General features: G+C 37.4%; 1 protein-coding gene across 2 annotated transcripts in view; it reads right to left on the bottom strand.

Moving 5' to 3' along the window:
- The window catches only part of LOC117304079 (protein bicaudal C homolog 1-like), a 47,317-nt gene that overhangs the window by 18,015 nt on the left and 11,848 nt on the right, over window positions 1-17,454 (bottom strand). For both annotated transcript variants that reach the window (XM_033788575.1, XM_033788574.1), the window contains exons 2-3: window positions 11,003-11,049; window positions 6,271-6,340 (exon numbers count right to left, since the gene is read on the bottom strand). In XM_033788575.1, the coding sequence (XP_033644466.1) occupies window positions 6,271-6,340; window positions 11,003-11,049 (117 nt within the window). The remainder of the gene's footprint in view (window positions 1-6,270; window positions 6,341-11,002; window positions 11,050-17,454) is intronic.

The following is a 17,454-nucleotide window of genomic DNA, read 5'->3' on the forward strand; positions in this document are numbered from 1 at the left end:
TCACAAGAGGTACATTTTGTACAATTTTACAATCAGGCAACAATTAAGCAAGGGACCCCTTCCTAAATTGCTCTCAGTCATTAGAATGCTCAAGCAGTTACTGGTTCCACAAAAGGGAAGGATATAATTGCAATCCAATCTCTTCATCCCCAAGAAGCTTCTCAGAAAAACTTTGTCTCTATTCATCGATCAGGGACAACTTACAAGAGATCTGACCTCATTAACTTGGATTAAAGAATTAAATCTTACCTCAGGATAGCATTGAGCAAATTGAATAGAGTTTATGGTCTTCGATGATTGAACACAGCAACTTTACTGACACCACCAGTGAATAAAAAATCAAATGCAAGAACTGGGAAGTGTCCTCGCCATCAGAAACACAGGCATAAGTGCTATTCACAGGACAGCAATTTAACCGCGGTCCTTTGCTTAACCTTAGCATGGTTGTAAAATTAAACAATGTTTGACAAGATTTTGCAAGAGAACTTGGACAGTAGAATTTGTGTGAATTGTCCTTTCACACGATCGGATGTACACTTTGTAAAATTTAACTTTATGCTACAACTTAGCAAGGACCCTTGCTAAATTGCTCTCGTTTAAAAGGGCTTTACACTACAAGGGCAATTAGGGTTGTGTTTGGTGCAGAGGGAAAAAGAGGCAAAGATAACAGAATTGTGTTTGGTTTTATACCCTTGCATAATTTGTTTTGAACCCCTTTCTCTAAAACCACATTTTTAAGAAAATAATCATTTCTCAAAATAGTATACACTATCAACAGCTGCGATGCTATGTACCAAATAGGTTTTATGCTTGTTACTTTTGGGAGTAATTACCAAAGGTATACTACTTCCTTTAAAGGCAGTGGACACTATTGGTAATTGTCATAGACCAGTCTTTTCACTAGCTGTATCTCAACATATGCATGAAATAACAAACCTGTGAAAACTTGAGCTCAATCGGTCATCGAAGTTTGGAGATAATAATGAAAGAAAAAAACACCCTTGTCACACGAAGTTGTTTGCTTTCAGATGCTTGATTTCGAGACCTCAAATTCTAAATCTGAGGTCTCGAAATCAAATTCGTGGAAAATAACTTCTTTCTCGAAAACTACTCCACTTCAGAGGGAGCCGTTTCTCACAATGTTTTATGCTACCAACCTCTCCTCTGTCTTTAACTATTCTTTGCATTTATACAAACGGGTCATTTTGGTTCGTAAGCAGTTTCCAACATCTAATTCTGTAAATTATATTTTTACCAGTTCTCAAAAGAACTTGTCTTGCTATTAATTTAACCTAGCTTGGAACAACAACAAAATGAAAAAACAAAGACCTCAGTTGTCAGAGAAATATTTGAACAAGTGTTTAATGCTTAGTCAAATTTAACAATCAATATGTACTGGATGGCAGAAACACGTTACTAAATAAACCATCAAAAGTTACTTTTTTACAGTTCTCTTCCCAACCTTTATGGCTTGAATGCACTCACTCTTCAAAAACATGTTTTTTATACTGTCTTTTCAACGCCAGCTATTTATCACTTTATGCCGATCCGCCATCCATTCAACACAAAAATCTATTAAACAGCCCAAAAGACCAGACAATACTGAACTATTTCTCCTTGGATTAACACAAAAAAGGGGGTCAGAGGGTTAAAAAACAAGATCCCTGGCTAAAATTATGATATTCTTTGTTTGGATTCACGGTGGACCCAGAAATATTTGTTCAAGGGTAACCACAAACCGTGTTCACAAAAAAACGAAATGTATTCATTTCAAGCGTAATAGATGCGGTTTTTGTACATGCCGGACGAATGATATCATCCTATTTGAATTGCTTACCTTTTGTTATGTACAGGGGGGAATAACCGATGATTAATATACTGTAATCGTGTTTATGTTTATTTTGATAATGGCTGTTGTTACTAAGGTCAAGGTACAGAAAGTTGATGTTTGGAGGATGGTCAGTTTGGCATTGACAGAGATAGCCAATCAGTGAAGCCATGTAAAGGTGTGGAGCGTACTACTATGGTACTCTGAGACTTTTGAAAATACTTGCGGATGACTACTTAAATGCCGACATTACATCAAACTCTACAATAGTAAACTTCACAGTGTTATGTCGTCATCCTGTTCATTTACCAACTGATGAATGTGTTCAGGAATTAATATCTCAAAAAACTAAGGTACACCAAAACACTTGTAGATGACTAATTATACATTCCCACATCAAATTAAATCCTACAGAAATAAACTTTGTAGTGTACTGTCATCACAATTTCCTTAAATTGATGCATGGGTGCAGGAATTCATACCCCAAAAAGCCAAGGTACAATAACCTTGACAGCCTATGCCCAACTTGTCAAGTTGTAACCCTTGTGTATATGTCCAAAGATTTAAAATAATTAAGTAAAAAAAAAAATATATATATATATATCCTACAATGGTCGGCCCTAAACCTCACAGTGTAGTGTTGTTACCCTTTTCATTCAGTGTTGAATGTGTTTAGGAATTAACCAATCAACAAAACAGTACGTTGGCTGGTAATCCAATTTTTACTAAGCATAACTATTTGTACACAAATTGATTTCCATCTCCCATGATTCATCATGTCCTTGGTCTATGCTTAATCTATGGAGTCATTTAGCGCTGAAGCAGTTTTCGGTTGATGCCTCACCGTGTTTAATTAAGCCCATATCCAATTCTGTAGACAGGTACAATAACCCCAGGCCTGATACTTCACGGAGGCAACGGAGGCGATTGCCTCCGTTGCCCCTTGCCATTGCCTTGGTGCCCTTGAAATGCTCCAGTAGAAATTTACAATTTACTTGTAGGGTGCCCTTTGCCAAAGAGAAAATGCCTTGGTGCCCTCGCCCTTTCAAAAACGAAGCATACAGGCCTGTAACCCCTTCCACATAATGGTACCAACAAAACCTTGACTTCAAAATCCCCTCCATGTGGTTACAACTTATTACAGGAGACCTCAATGGGTTTCAAGGAAAATTTGTACAAGACCAGTCAGTTGGAAACCATGAGGGTCCGGCGAACAAAACACAGGAACATCACCTTTTGAGAGACAATTGTGTCTTCAAAGAATTCTTCAAGGAGTTTAACAAGAAACCCTGCAACTGTGAAGTGTCTTTTTCAGATTTTTCAATCAGGGTGGATGGTGGGGATGACTCATTATTTAAGCCTATCAAAGATCAAACTTTAGTCACACAACAACTTTGTTGGTTTTGTTTTGTGTTATTGCCTGCTCGCTTGTGTTTTTTCTTTCCTTCATTACTCTCTTGCAAAATCAAAGACCAATTGAGTCAAAATTTTCACAGATTTGTCATTTTATGCTTATGTTAAGTGACAAAATGTGTCAAGTACCCTTAAGCATATTTAACTAAAGCCTATGTTCATTTGAAGTGAATGCAAAGCAGTCATGTCTGTTTCAAGCATTCCTGACACTTATCAAACAATAGTTGATAACAGTTGCATGTGAGAATAGATTCAACAGATTTGATTGGCTGGAATTGTTCTTGAGAAATCAACTGATATGATTGTATGAAGCTAATGAGCCCTTACCCTGCTTGGTTTTGTTTCACATTTTACTGATAACACATCCATTACTTAAGTAAGAAATACAAATTGTGTTAAGGAACTAGTTCAGTCGATAAGACAGGGGTGAATTTGTGGTCAACTTCACTGTAGTACATCTGCAAACAGGGATTACATTTTGGGGTGAAATACGCAAGACTTGTAGCTCAAACTATTTCCTGGACAAGAATTTCTTTTAACAAGAACAGAATTTTGATCCCAGTGTAAATTTTGATTTTGTAGGAGATGAAAATATTTTGTTTAATCTCTCACACTCTTTTCCCTCCCTCCATACAGTGAGGAAGATTTCATCAAACCCAAAGTTGAGTCATACCTTTAGGAGAAGAATGAATGGTGTGATTATTCACTAGAGTGTGAAGTAGAGAGAGGTTTTTGTTTGTCTGCCAGCCATTCTGTGCTCGTTTTGTTTGTTACTCTATTGTGATATTACTTCCTGCTTGTATTGTTAGCTCTTCCTGCTGCTACTTAGTGCACGCCAGCTTGGCAGGGTGGTGAAAAATCAGTGTGTAAAAAAATAAGTGGCAACACTTTACAATCACTTGCGTCCTTTACACACTACTTTTTTCCCTGGGGGTGGGTGCGGTGGTTGCTCAGGGGGTGGGGGTGGTGGGGGGGGGGGAACTACACACAACCCAGAGGAATAACTGCTGACCCTTTCACACTTGAATCACTTCACCCCTGACCTACACCGACAAATGGACCAGGGAATAACCACCCCTGCTCTTGACAGTGTATAAAAACTTGTGGCAACAATTCACAATCACTAGAGTCCTTTACAGGGGGGTGGGAGCTAGGGGTGGGTGGTTGGGGGGGGGACCAAATAATCCAGGGGAATAATGACCATCCCTTTCACACTTGAATTGCTTCACCCCTGGACCTACCCAGGGCTGTGTATCCAAGGGGTTAAGAGATATGCAAAATGGATTTTTTGTCGGTAGGATTTGCCTCATCTAAGGCTCAATTTCTGTCTTTTGGCTTCGTTTGATGTGGGGAACAATTTAAAAAAAATTGTTAACAGCCCAAAAACAAGAGCCATGGTCTCAAAAAGAGATGGCAGGTTTTAAAAAGATGACGAGGCTTAACTACATTTGGATTGGGAAGGGTTGGGGGGCTCTTATCAACCTCAGAGAGAAAAGAAATGGGGTGAAGGAAAGGGGCTAATTTAACCACAAAAGTGAGCAAGACAAAATCCATTTTCGAAAAAATTGCGATTTTGTTTAACAATGACAATTCCGAACAAATTGATGGGGAAACAGCTTTATATAGCAACAAACCACACGCGATCTAGAATTTTAGAATGAGAGTTACACTACCTTTATGACAAGATCAACAACCACTGACTGTGACCACACAGTTTAGGTATGCAACCGACTCGGATCACAACTCCAAGTGCAGATACTCATTCAAAGAGAGACAATCAGGGGGACAAAAGAGGTGTAAGGGTGCAAGGAAAATGGGCACATGGGAACACAGAACGAGGTAAAAGCCATTAAATTGATTCTGCATGGTTGACTTTTGCATCCGAGCAGCTGGAAAAGCCAGTGAATGAATAACATTATATGTCACGGTTTTGGATTCAAGTCTTATTGTAAAAACAGCAGGGTCCGACTGAGGATGCCGACGTGAAAACAAACTCAGGAAGGATCTATCCTTTGTTGTTGTGCGATCGTTCTTTTGTAAAGTCAAGGAGAGGGGTGGGAACTGTTTTGAAATTATTAAGTTGCTACAAATGTGTCCGGAACTAAAGAAAAATTTCTTTTGAAAAAGTTGGAAAGGGAAAAATTCAATGCTTTTTAGGGGATAACAATGGTATTTTGTGTCACTTATGGTTCCACTTTGTACCATTGTTCCTGAGGTTTTTTTTCTCTAAAACCGTTTGAAAAGTTAAAAGGGAAAAATTCAATGCTTTTTAAGGGATAACAATGGTATTTTGTTTTACATATTTCCAGCTTGCATAGAATAGATGTCTGAATAGATGACTCATGACATTCAGTCTAGTCCAAAAACAGCGGACAAGCTGATGTCATTTTCACCACCATATTGAGACCGAGAACAAAACAGAAAGGGAAAAACAAAAGATGTCTCCACAGGGATGCAAAAAATACAATATGCCCTCAAGGGAGTTTCACTATTTGAACCAAACTGACCAATCACACTGCTTTTATAAGTTATCACACAAGCGCGAGTGATAACATATTTATCTTCAAGCAAACTTGGCGCCTAACCATAGAACACACAAGACGCATGGTAGTGATATTAGCCGTGAAATATAGGTTTTTATCATTAATCCATTCTGCAAATCTGATTGGAGGATTAGCGCGTACTTGAAGATAAAATAACTTCTCACGACTTCATTGGTCAGTGGCACTGTGAGGTGCATTCTGCACTGTAATTGTTAAGTCTGATCACAGTATAGTTGCCGAAAATTGATCACAAGAGGGGTAGGCTGTAAACCAAAGATCATATTGTGCCACAGGGTATAAGATGGGCAACTTGAGCTCTATCTTTCATTCCAATGTGAGGTACACACTTCAGCTTCAGTTGAATATCTTTGCTGCAAATTTCCCACTGACAAACACACAATTATGACAACCAACATGGAAACAAGGGCTAGCTCATCCAAACGTAAAATGCATATGAATGTTTTTACCATCCAGGTTTTGTCTCACCTTTCTTTGATTTAGCTCCGATTTTTAACTTGGAAGGCCACGTGATGCGTGTGTCTGTTTCTTGCATTATCTGAAATGGTAACAGTTCATAAGAAAACTTTGATTATACCTTAGAGAAGGAAATTTAGAAATCCTCTCACTTGATTCCAATCAGTCACCTCATTTGAAACCATTGATCTTGCTGATTCGTGGACAGAAACTAGTAAATAAATGTAGTTAAAAGGGAGAGAGTATACCTTTGGTTTTTCATAATCATTTTAGTTTAACCTTTTCAGTGCATGTTTTTTTTAACCTCAATTGTCCAGCCTTTTGAGGTCTTTCGAAATTGTGTTAACAAATTGTTTAAAGGCAGTGGACACTATTAATAATTAGTCAAAATAATTATTAGAAATAAAACCTTACTTGGTAACGGGCAATGGAGAGCTGTTGATAGTGTAACATGGTGTGAGAATTTGCTCCCTCTAAAATGACGTAGTTTTTGAGAAAGAAGTAATTTTCCACGAATTTGATTTTGAGACCTCAGATTTAGTATTTGAGGTCACAAAATCAAGCATCTGAATGCACACAACTTCGGGTGTTTTTTTTCTTTCATTATTATCTCGCAACTTTGACGACCAATTGAGCTCACATTTTCACACTGACAGGTGTGTTATTTTACGCATATGTTGAGATACACAAAATGAGGAGACTGGTCTTTGACAATTACCAATAGTGTCCATTGTCTTTAAAGTCTTTCTCACTAAACACTTGTATGTTGCTTATTTAAAGTTTTGCATTGGTACATCCCAAAGCCAATAGTATTTCTTGACTTGAGTGATATATGTAATGGCCTCCATTACTGGTGATAACATATTACCGGTCGTACAAATATGATGATTGATGATACGTTTTGAGTATGTAAAATAGAGCGTACATGTCTGAAAATGACCCTTTTGGAATGCATAAAAAGGATCCTACATGTAGACCTTGGCACTGAATGAGTTTTTTTAAAAACTCTGCAAACCGAGACCTGACCTTCAAAGGAATGTATTTTGTTATAAACAATCAATCACCCTAGAACTTGTTGAAAGTGTTTTAGATTCAGTCAGAAATACAAATAACTAAAATGATGTAAAGCACCCAGCTCTGGTACTTCATGAAGGCATAGAATGGGATTGCCTCGTTGCCCCATGATCATTGCCTTTAGTGCCCTTGAAATGCTCCGGTAGAATTTTACAATTTCTTCAGGTGCCCTTGCTCTTTCAAAAACGAAGCATACAGGCCTGCCACTGACTGAATGCATCAGGAAAATCATAAAACATGTTAAACTTCAATGGAACTTGGTTTTTTTTTAGGATTTCTTTTTTTTTAACACGGCACGTTTTCTTTAATGTCATTACCGATTCATTTCAAGCATTGAATGTGCAAAAGAAAATGTTTTCCCCCAGTGGAATACAAAGGCATGTTTCCTTTAATGTCATTATTGATTCGTTTCAAGCATTGAATGTGCAAAAGAAAATGTTTTTTTCCCTCAGGGGCCCGCTGTTTGATCATAGTTTACTTGACTGCACCTGCAGGGGTGACAATCCCAATGCACCTGTTGAATTTCAATGAATGATTGGCTCTTGATAGACAACAGAGGGCCTCCTTCCATAAATTATGCTTATCAAACAGGCATTTTTACATTTTTTCTTCTCAAGATAATTTAAGGCACTGGACATGTTTAGTATTATGCATAACATAACAAATCTTTGTGAACATTTGGGCTCAATCAGTCATTGAAGTTACAAGAAAAAGTGAAAGAAAAAACAGCCTTGCTGCAATTAATGTGTGTGCTTTTACTTATATGACTGGCTTCAGAAGCCTGAAGCCCGGTTCATACTTCCTGCGAATGCGAATGCGAAGCGAATCTTGACGTCACAAATTCGCAACGAACAATTCGCAGCAGTTGCCCAGAGTTCAACTCCCTTGCGAATATCGCTGCCAAGCTAGGGTGTGACGTCAAATTCGCTTTGCATTCGCATTCACAGGAAGTATGAACCGGGCTTGAAGCCTTTCTCAGACTTCTGAGGGACACAATTCTCACAATTGTTTGTTCCCAAGAAAATTTATGCTAATATATTTTGATTAATAATAGTGTCCATTCAAAACAAAATAATGAAAAGTCAGGTTTTTTTTTCATCAACACAAAAATACATTTTCATAAAGCTGTTGAGCAGAAGACAACAAATACTTAGCAAGTTCAACTGCCAAGGAAATGAGTGGAGAACCACATCGAACAAATGAAACTTCATGTCATATTGGCAAGTTACTTGATCCTTCTCTGCAATTTTTGTTTGTGCTTACATGTAATAGCAATTTTTGTGCTTATATTACAGGTTGTATGACATTGCCCCTGCCTGGATTGTGTTTAACAAAACACCTCTCAAATTTCACATGCTACAATTTAAATTCAACATTATCATTCTCACATCCACTAAATTTATTCTAAAACATAACTTACGGAAACTCAGTCTGCATGGAGTTGTATTGACAGCAGAATACAGCATAGTGTTACAAACTTAAATTGTACTCCACATGGTTCAACTAGTCAAGTAGATATTCAAAATGTCAAACCATCATTCAACTATTTTTTTGCATTTATACCAAAAGTCCTTTTGGTTGGTGAGCAGTTTACAACAGGTAATACTAATACTTTCTAAAAAGTGAAAAATGTACCCCAGTTTTATACGGAAACGTCATGCAAGGTAGCGAACTGTGGTTAAAAGGACAAGTGAATTGGTGCTCCTACCACTAAACGATAGACACCCCTCATATACATGGTGTCAGATTCCCTCAGCACCTTGAATTCTGTAATTGATAGTGACTTCTACATGCTGTGTTGGTGTTAAAAGGTGAAACTCAGTATATGTAAATTCTGTCATACACAGTGAAAAGGAGAAGTCCTACATTATGAATGCGCATTGTGAAAGGTACAACTCGGGTTAAAGTAAGGAGGGATGCATCTGCGTGCTACGTTTTTGCAAGGGCAGGGGCACCAAGGCATTTTCTCCTTGGTAAAGGGCACCCTATGAGGAAATTGTAAGTTTCTGCCGAAGCATTTCATTTTGTTTCTTGAAGGGCATGAACCAAGGGGCATGGAGGCAATTGTATTTCTTTATTTTTATGCCAGTGTAAAGTCTAATAAAACTAAAACTAAAACTAAGGCCGTGTCCGAAACGACGACTTCGGCTACAGCTACGTCTAGATCAGCGCGTCTACTAGTGTTGAAGAATAGGCAGACGCGCGCGATCTAGCCGTAGCTGTAGCCGAAGTCGCCGTTTCGGACACGGCCTCAATTGCCTTTGGTGCCTCTGTGAAGTATCACCCAATGATGGTAGTTGGGTCGATCACCTTAAAGATTGAAAAGATTGAGCAAAATTCATGAGGCAAAAGTCTTTCGACACCTCCCCTTTAAAAACATCACAATTTACAATCAGTGTTGATGGATCGGGCTATCCTTATCTTCACACTACAGCATGTCTCCCCCATCATGACCTCCCAATGACTCCATGACCTCCAGGTGACCCCGATGGTTGGTACTTCATCTATTTCAACACACCTACTTTCAGCACTTTATTTATCAAGTTTGTCAAGTTGTGTGGTTTTCTAAACATTTCTAAATTAGGTTTTCCTGGAGATTGACAGTCACTCAAGAGTGTCCCATGCTCCAACTCCTACTTGAAACAAATATTATCTTTCAATTTTACTTCAAATTTCTTACATTTTTCTGTCCTTTAATTCATTTCTTTATTTAATTTACATCTTCCTGTTAATGAAAAATGCAATAAAATAGTTATCGGTCTGACGTTTCGACTCTAGCGAAGTCTTTCTGGAAGGCTTTCAGAAAGACTCTGCCTTTAAGAAAGATTCTGCTAGGCTCAAAATGTCAAACCATCATTCAACTATCTTTTGCATTTATACCATAAGTCCTTTTGGTTGGTGAGCAGTTTACAACAGGTAATACTAATATTTTCTCAAAAGTGAAAAATGTACCCCCCCAAAAACAAAAATTACACTTTCGTAGGTCCTTTTGGTTGAAAAACAGTTTGCAACAGCTGATACTATTCCTTCAGAAATAAAAGATATAACCCAAATAAAGTGCACACTTTCGTGAGGGCATGCAGAATTGGTGCACTCTAATGATTTTTTAAAGACCTCCTCCCATCAGGGTGTGAACTAAAACAAACAGCAGACACCTGCCCCAGACATAGCCCCTGTCCCTCGGGGGGACATCTAGCTTCAAATGCCCCCATTGGGATGAACTCTTCAATCGGGTCATGGTGGAGCCCTCCCTGTGAAGGGACTGACCCTGTAGCAAGCCTCTTACTTGTGAGGGCTAGCAACTTCTCCTCAGTAAAAGACACCTCAATGAGGTAATCTAAATGATGTACATGCAAGTGAAAAATTCTATCAGAGTTTTAAAGGACAATCACCTTATAGGGATCTTAACCCTTTACTTTTTGAAAATTGTTTGATTGTTTTAATCCTATATAAATGCAGATATATTAAACTTACCAGTGCAAATTAGGATTCAACCACCTTTTCTGAATCAAAAACGTTTCTCATAATTCAAATTTTGGGGTATAAAAACTGATATATTTTTCCATAACCACATTGAAAGCTACTGAACTTCAACGTAACCAAGTTTTCGTGGCATTAATTTTAAGAGTGCTTAATGCAAGTAAGAAAATACTGTATTTGTTTTACTTACTCTTTGGAAAAATTCTTCACCAGTCTCAGCTTTCCCATCTTGCGCAGCTATTTACAGAAACAGAAAAAAAGAAGTCTCAATTTTTTGTATAGACATACTTCTGAAGAACAAGATTATTAAACAAATGCATACAAAGGAAATTAAAAACCGTTGGTGAAGGCCTACAGTTTTGTCAGAAAGAAACTATACTCCTCACGAGTCAAATGCTGCTGTAATTTTGTTCAGTTTTTTTAAGTTTAAAAAAATCAAAGTTAAAATTTCAAAGCTTTGTACTGGGGTTCAGATGTGTAAACACATTATAATTATTTTATTTATGAAAAAAAATGTTGTTTTGGGGTGTTTTTCTCCTTTTTTTATATATTAATTCTTCCATTAAAAAGAATACAAAGCAAATCAACTGTTCGGCGGAAAAGTCACATGCCTCTACTACCATACATGTGAGTGCATCAGTGTGGCTATTCCCCTAACTTACTGCTCCAAAAAATAAACCCTTAATAGAAGTAGTTCTAAGAAGGTAAATTTATGACAAGTATCTCTGTTCAGCTATTTACCAATAGTGATAAACTCTTCCAAGGCCATAGAGTAACATTTAAACCACGACAGCAGAGCATCATGGGGGTAAAAGCTCAGCTTACGTCCATAGACCATTGAGCAAAGATGCTACACATAGACCAATGAGCTGACTCAGTCTTCAAACAACTTTCCACGCTGTGAATTAATGAGCAGCCAACTATGAAGTGAGCCCTCTTGCAGCAAAATGTGACCAGGCTTAGTTGAAGCACGGAACTGCTTTCTTCTCACTGCCATGGTTGAACTTGTTTTGGTATAGTGCACTTTACATTTTTAATAGCCTTGTTCACATTTCGTTTCGGCAATTAACTATTTTGTGTAATTGAAGGGTTTATGAGAGCCGGATGTAGACATAAGCTGTAACAACTTCAACAAGTTTTAAGCTTAACAAAAAGCACATTAGTTTTATGTACACTTAAAGAAAATTACTTTTGGTTAATCCCAAAATTCCAAAATAACTTGTAAACACAATTTCATACAACAAAAAACTAATTTTTCCTTAGTATTTTTGAACAACTAAAACAAGTCATCCAATGATCAATTGAATCTACAATAAATATTTGATAATAACAATGTGAAAACCCTAATTGGGGAGACAGGCCTATAGGTTCGGGAAACTTAACGTCTAGTAAAATCTTTGAGTTGTTAAGAAAGTAAATCATCAATCTAAAGCAAAGAACATCGTTACATGACAAAGAACTTAAATACAAACGATATTGCCATGGTCTTGGCCTTGTTACCCCGCTATTAAATTTTCCCAGTAATTTCCTAATGCAATTGTGACTTTTGCAAAATGAAAATGACCTTGTCCTTTTAAAGACAGGACTCTAATCTACAACAAAGTTATTTTATAAAATTAAATAATTATTTGAACGCTAAATTGTTTCCATTGTGATTGTTACAAAGCTCCTCCCTCTAAAGTAGAGTCACAGATACTCAAAAAATTAATGACCCTAAAAACTAAATTGTGAGATCTTTTCTCCCTTCATGGTGAGAGGCACTGCTGCTATTGATAGTAAAAACTATTTTGAAAAAGGATTCCCATTGAAGTAATATGGTTTAAAAAAAATTGTTTACCCCTAAACATTTCAATCTGAGAAACGTTTTATGCATATCTTTCCTCGGATCTCTGAGGGTTGGTGCACATTCCCTAAATATGCTGTGCCTGAGATGTGGTTGGTATCTTCTGTCACGTGACAGAAGCCTCACTAGACACGGATGACTTCAAAGAACATGTGAAAATACAGTGACAGCTTGTTGTTGTTTTTTTCAAGTGGACAGTGTTTTCATCAGAAACTTTCACATGTGACTTTAATTGGATCTTTCTTTATAATTTTGCTGTTCTCACTTGTAAATCCAATTTAAAACATAATGAATAAAATACCAGATTTTGGTCATCAAATTTGGAAATATTGAAAGAAAAAAACACCTTTGTTGCACACAGTTTGTGAGCTTTCAAATGCCTGAGAAAGGCTTCAGGCCTGATGAAGTCGTTTTATATTCAAATATTTTAGCAATAAGTAACTTCTTTCTCAAAAACTATGTTACTTCAAGGAAGGAGGGTCGTCTCTTACATACAATGTGTTGTTTGTTGCTCGTTATCAAGTAAGTTTGTATGCTAATAATAATATATACTTTGAGTAATTGTCAAACGTGTATGGAGCCTTTAAACTCAATTGATCTTCAGAGGTTATTAAGTTCAACTGTCTAGCAGCCAGATTTAACAACACACACTGGACACCAAAATATTCTTCACTCCAGAAGGGAACACAATTTCGGGTCACAGCTGAGACAAAACATCCACTTGGAAATATGACACGAAAGAATTGGAGGATAGATTAGATTAAATATTTATGTCAGGTTAGGATTAACACCAGCTACAAGACTCGTAAAAGGGCAGAGTAGAGTCAAAATACTACCATCTGAAAAATAAGTACAATTTTGTCATTTAGCTACGTGTCAATATTATGCCTTGGCTGCCGCTTCCTAGGTTGTTTCGTAAACTTGGGTGCAATCTCTAGTTACACGGCAATTAACAGTTGTATGGCTTCTGACTGGCACCGCCGAACAAAGACTAACATAAATGGGAGATCGTCAGCATAAGGCTAGTGGATATAGATAGCTCAGTTGGTAGAGCGCAAGAACATTTAAGTGAAAGGTCGTTGTTTCAAATCCCTCTCTTGTAAGTTTTTCCCTTGTTCGAGCCCACAATTAAATTAATTTGAATTAGTGTTATAACTATCAGTACAAATATCCGTCTGTCGAAGCGTTGTGTATACGTTCCTTGAAAGCATCAACAGAAAGGGTGTTTTTAGTACAATTTTCTTCTGATAGTTTGTCAAATCCCTCTTTAACCGTGACATTGGGTGTGAATCATGCATCGAACGGACAGACATGGATAAATTCCATTAAAACAGACCAATGACAACTCTCATTTGTTATCACTGAGGGGTTATGAACTGGGAGGGGGGTGACAGGATTCTCCACATAACATTGTAAGGAGATACATGTACACACAGTCTATTCCAATCTTACAGTCTCTTGGAAATGCCAACAAATTTGACAAGATTTTCTACCATGTTTCTTTTCCATCTTCCATATGGTACGAAGACATTCTTTTCCAATCTTGAAGACCCGATCTCCTGTAAGTTCTATATATTGTTTCCGTGTAGTACACTCCAACGCGGCAAATTTCTTCCAATGTTGACTTGTTAAACCATGCTTATTTAAAGGCAGAGTTATAGTCGGTCGCGCGATGGTCGAGCGTCGGAAATCTTGACGCGCGATCATAAAAAGACACTGTTTTTAGGCCTCAGTCTTAGGATTGCGGCTGCGCGCAAGATTTCCATCGCGCGACCATTGCGCGACCGACTATAAACCGGCCTTCAAGGCAAAGTATACCTTTCATCTTTTTGGATTTGTTTGATAGATTTAATCCATACAAATGGACAATAAAATGTGAAAATTCATTTCAAAAGATCGTTACGGTTTTGAGATATCGCCAATAATACAGAGTATATGTCCATGCGGGAAGAATAATCCCTAACAGGAATACACAACGTGTGAAGTGTCTTGCATATATTCTAATTTTGGGGCATAAAACCAATATCAATTACAAAACCACTTTCCTTCAAAGTGAAATGTTCTCAAAATTCTTTATATCCTTTAATACCATAGTATTTGGAAGCTGCTATGGCCTTCTAACCAACCATTTTTACCATTAAAGACAGTGGACACTATTGGTAATTGTCAAAGACCAGTCTTCTCACTTGCTGTATCTAAACATATGCATGAAGTAACAAACCTGTGAAAATTTGAGCTCAATCAGTCATCGGAGTTGCAAGATAATAATGAAAGAAAAAACACCCTTGTCGTACGAAGTTGTGTGCTTTCTGATGCTTGATATCGAGACCTCAATTTCTGAATCTGAGGTCTTGAAATCAAATTCGTGGAAAATTACTTCCGTCTCGAAAACTATGATGCTTCAGGGGTAGCCGTTTCTCACAATGTTTAATACTATCAACCTCTACCCATTACTCGTTACTAAGTAAGGTTTTATGCTAATAATTATTTTGAGTATTTACCAATAGTGTCCAGTGCCTTCAACTTTAAGAGTGATTAGACAAACATACATCATAACCATCCCTTTAACGAAAGTTTCACATTTTGACAGAGTGAGTACTAAGAACATTGGCATCGTGTGGACTATGGTTGCCTTCCATTTGGTGTCAGAACTGTAAGCAGTGTTCTGAATTCTTGAAGATGGAGTAGTGGTAAGTGACGAGAGTTTGTGGTATGTGGTTCCACCTCATTGTGGCAAAGAGGGTGTGGAGTTGACAACCACAGGGGTCATGTTTTGACAATTGGTAATCAGACTCAATAAATCTCGATGGGTTGCATCTTTAAATGTTTCGTTTTAACAGGGAAGCAAATCATTGAATATATTATAGAAGAGAAAATATCATTAGATGAACAAGTTCAGCAAATTGCTTACTATAAACCAAAATAACTTTTGAGCTGTATAGATGCAAAAATTAGTTAAAGGGAAGGTAAAAGTTTGGTAATTACATGTACTCAAAACATTAACTTAAAAGCTGACTTGGTAACGAGCATTGGAGAGCTGTTGGTAGTATTAAACACTGTGGGAAACGACTCACTCTGAAGTATCGTAGTTTTTGAGAAGGAGTTAATTTCTCACTAAAAAAATAAAAGACTTCTAGCTAGAAGTCTTTTAGTCTTAGTCCTCCTTGAAAGCACACAAATTCGTCCAACAAGGGTCATTTTTGTTTCATATTTTCTCGCAACTTTGATGACCAATTGAGCCCAAATTTTCACATGCTTGTTATTTTATGATTATGATTATTTTATGATTATAATGGGATACACCAAGTGAGGACACTGGTCTTTGACAATTACTAAACGTGTACCTTCCCTTTAATTGCCTGATGTTTGGACCCAAGCAGAGTCTTTCTCAAAGTCTTCGCCGATTTAGCCTTTCTCAAAGTCTTCGTCAATTAAGCCTTTGAGAAAGACTCTGCTAGGGTCGAACCAAATGCCAGGCCATTCAATATTTTGCAAATATTATACAAAACACATGTACTCTAAAGTTGCTGTGAATTGACGATTGATGTAAATTCTGGTCTTTATGAGTAAGGATACAGGCAAAAGCCCTTGGGAGACTTGCTAAACCTAGCAGTTTTGGTGCCACCCAGCTTATCAATGTCCCACATTTTTCAACATCAACCACTGACCGCAAACTGCCCAAGTCGGCACGGCCAACTTGTCAGTCTCATTACTTTTTCCAGCATTTACGCAACAACTGTACAGGCAATTCCTGATTAGTGGAATAATAATAACGGCTTCTACATTACATTTACAATCAATGAGCAAGTGCTTCACAAAAACATTAAGTAGGCTAATAAGCAGACATAAATGGAACAACTCAAGGATAAGTGTCCAAACTCATACTTATCAATCCACTTTTTCAACTTTACAAATACTTGAAGTTTTTAAGTGCAGTCTAAACAAATCATTCAGTGTTGACCTTATTTCCAGTCAAACAAAACGTGATGCCGACAACAATTTTACATTTATACTGTTAAAGCAGGCCTTTATGCCGTTAAAGCATGCCCGTATGCTTCGTTTTGAAAGGGCAAGGGGCACAGAGGCATTTTCTCCTTGGTAAATGGCACCCTATGATGAAATTGTAAATTTCTACTGGGGCATTTCAAGAGCACCAAGGAAATGACAGGGGACATATTGGTTCGGAACAGTAATTCGAAACAGTAATTCCCCTTTAAAAATGTATTACATGTTATTTTGGTACATAACAATGCCCCTTATAACTATCTCCTTAAAATATACATAATTTGAAAACATGCAAAGTGTAAATTGTTGGACTTGGGCCTAATTTCATAAAGCTGCTTAAGCAAACAAAATTGGTTGGTTACCTGTTGCTGTTAAGTGAGGTTTTTCTGTGCTTAGCAAGTTTGTGTGCTGACAGGCTTTATGACATTTGGCCCAGGTTTGACAAGTATTCTTATTCCATTTATAACATACTAGTGTCATCGCCAGCTTTGGCAAGTCTTTCTGCCGTCTTTGCTTTCATCCTTTCTTACTCCCACGTCCCTGTTTCAAAGGAGCTTTAAAAACAACCCCCAAGCACAGTTCAAAATCTGTGAATTGTGCCAGTCCGTCCAATTGCATAGCAATTCCTCAGAAGGATCTCTTTAAAAACAGTACTTGAAAATCACCTTATTTATTTTTTACTTATCATTGATCCCCACTAACTCTTTCCCTCTGGGCTTGACTAAGTCGAGATGTACAAATTTACTTTGACTAGTTCGTAAGTAGACAAATATAAATGGTAGGTGAACAATTAC

The sequence above is a fragment of the Asterias rubens genome, chromosome 20 (genome assembly GCF_902459465.1).
Source record: "Asterias rubens chromosome 20, eAstRub1.3, whole genome shotgun sequence".
In the NCBI taxonomy this organism is placed as follows: domain Eukaryota; kingdom Metazoa; phylum Echinodermata; class Asteroidea; order Forcipulatida; family Asteriidae; genus Asterias; species Asterias rubens.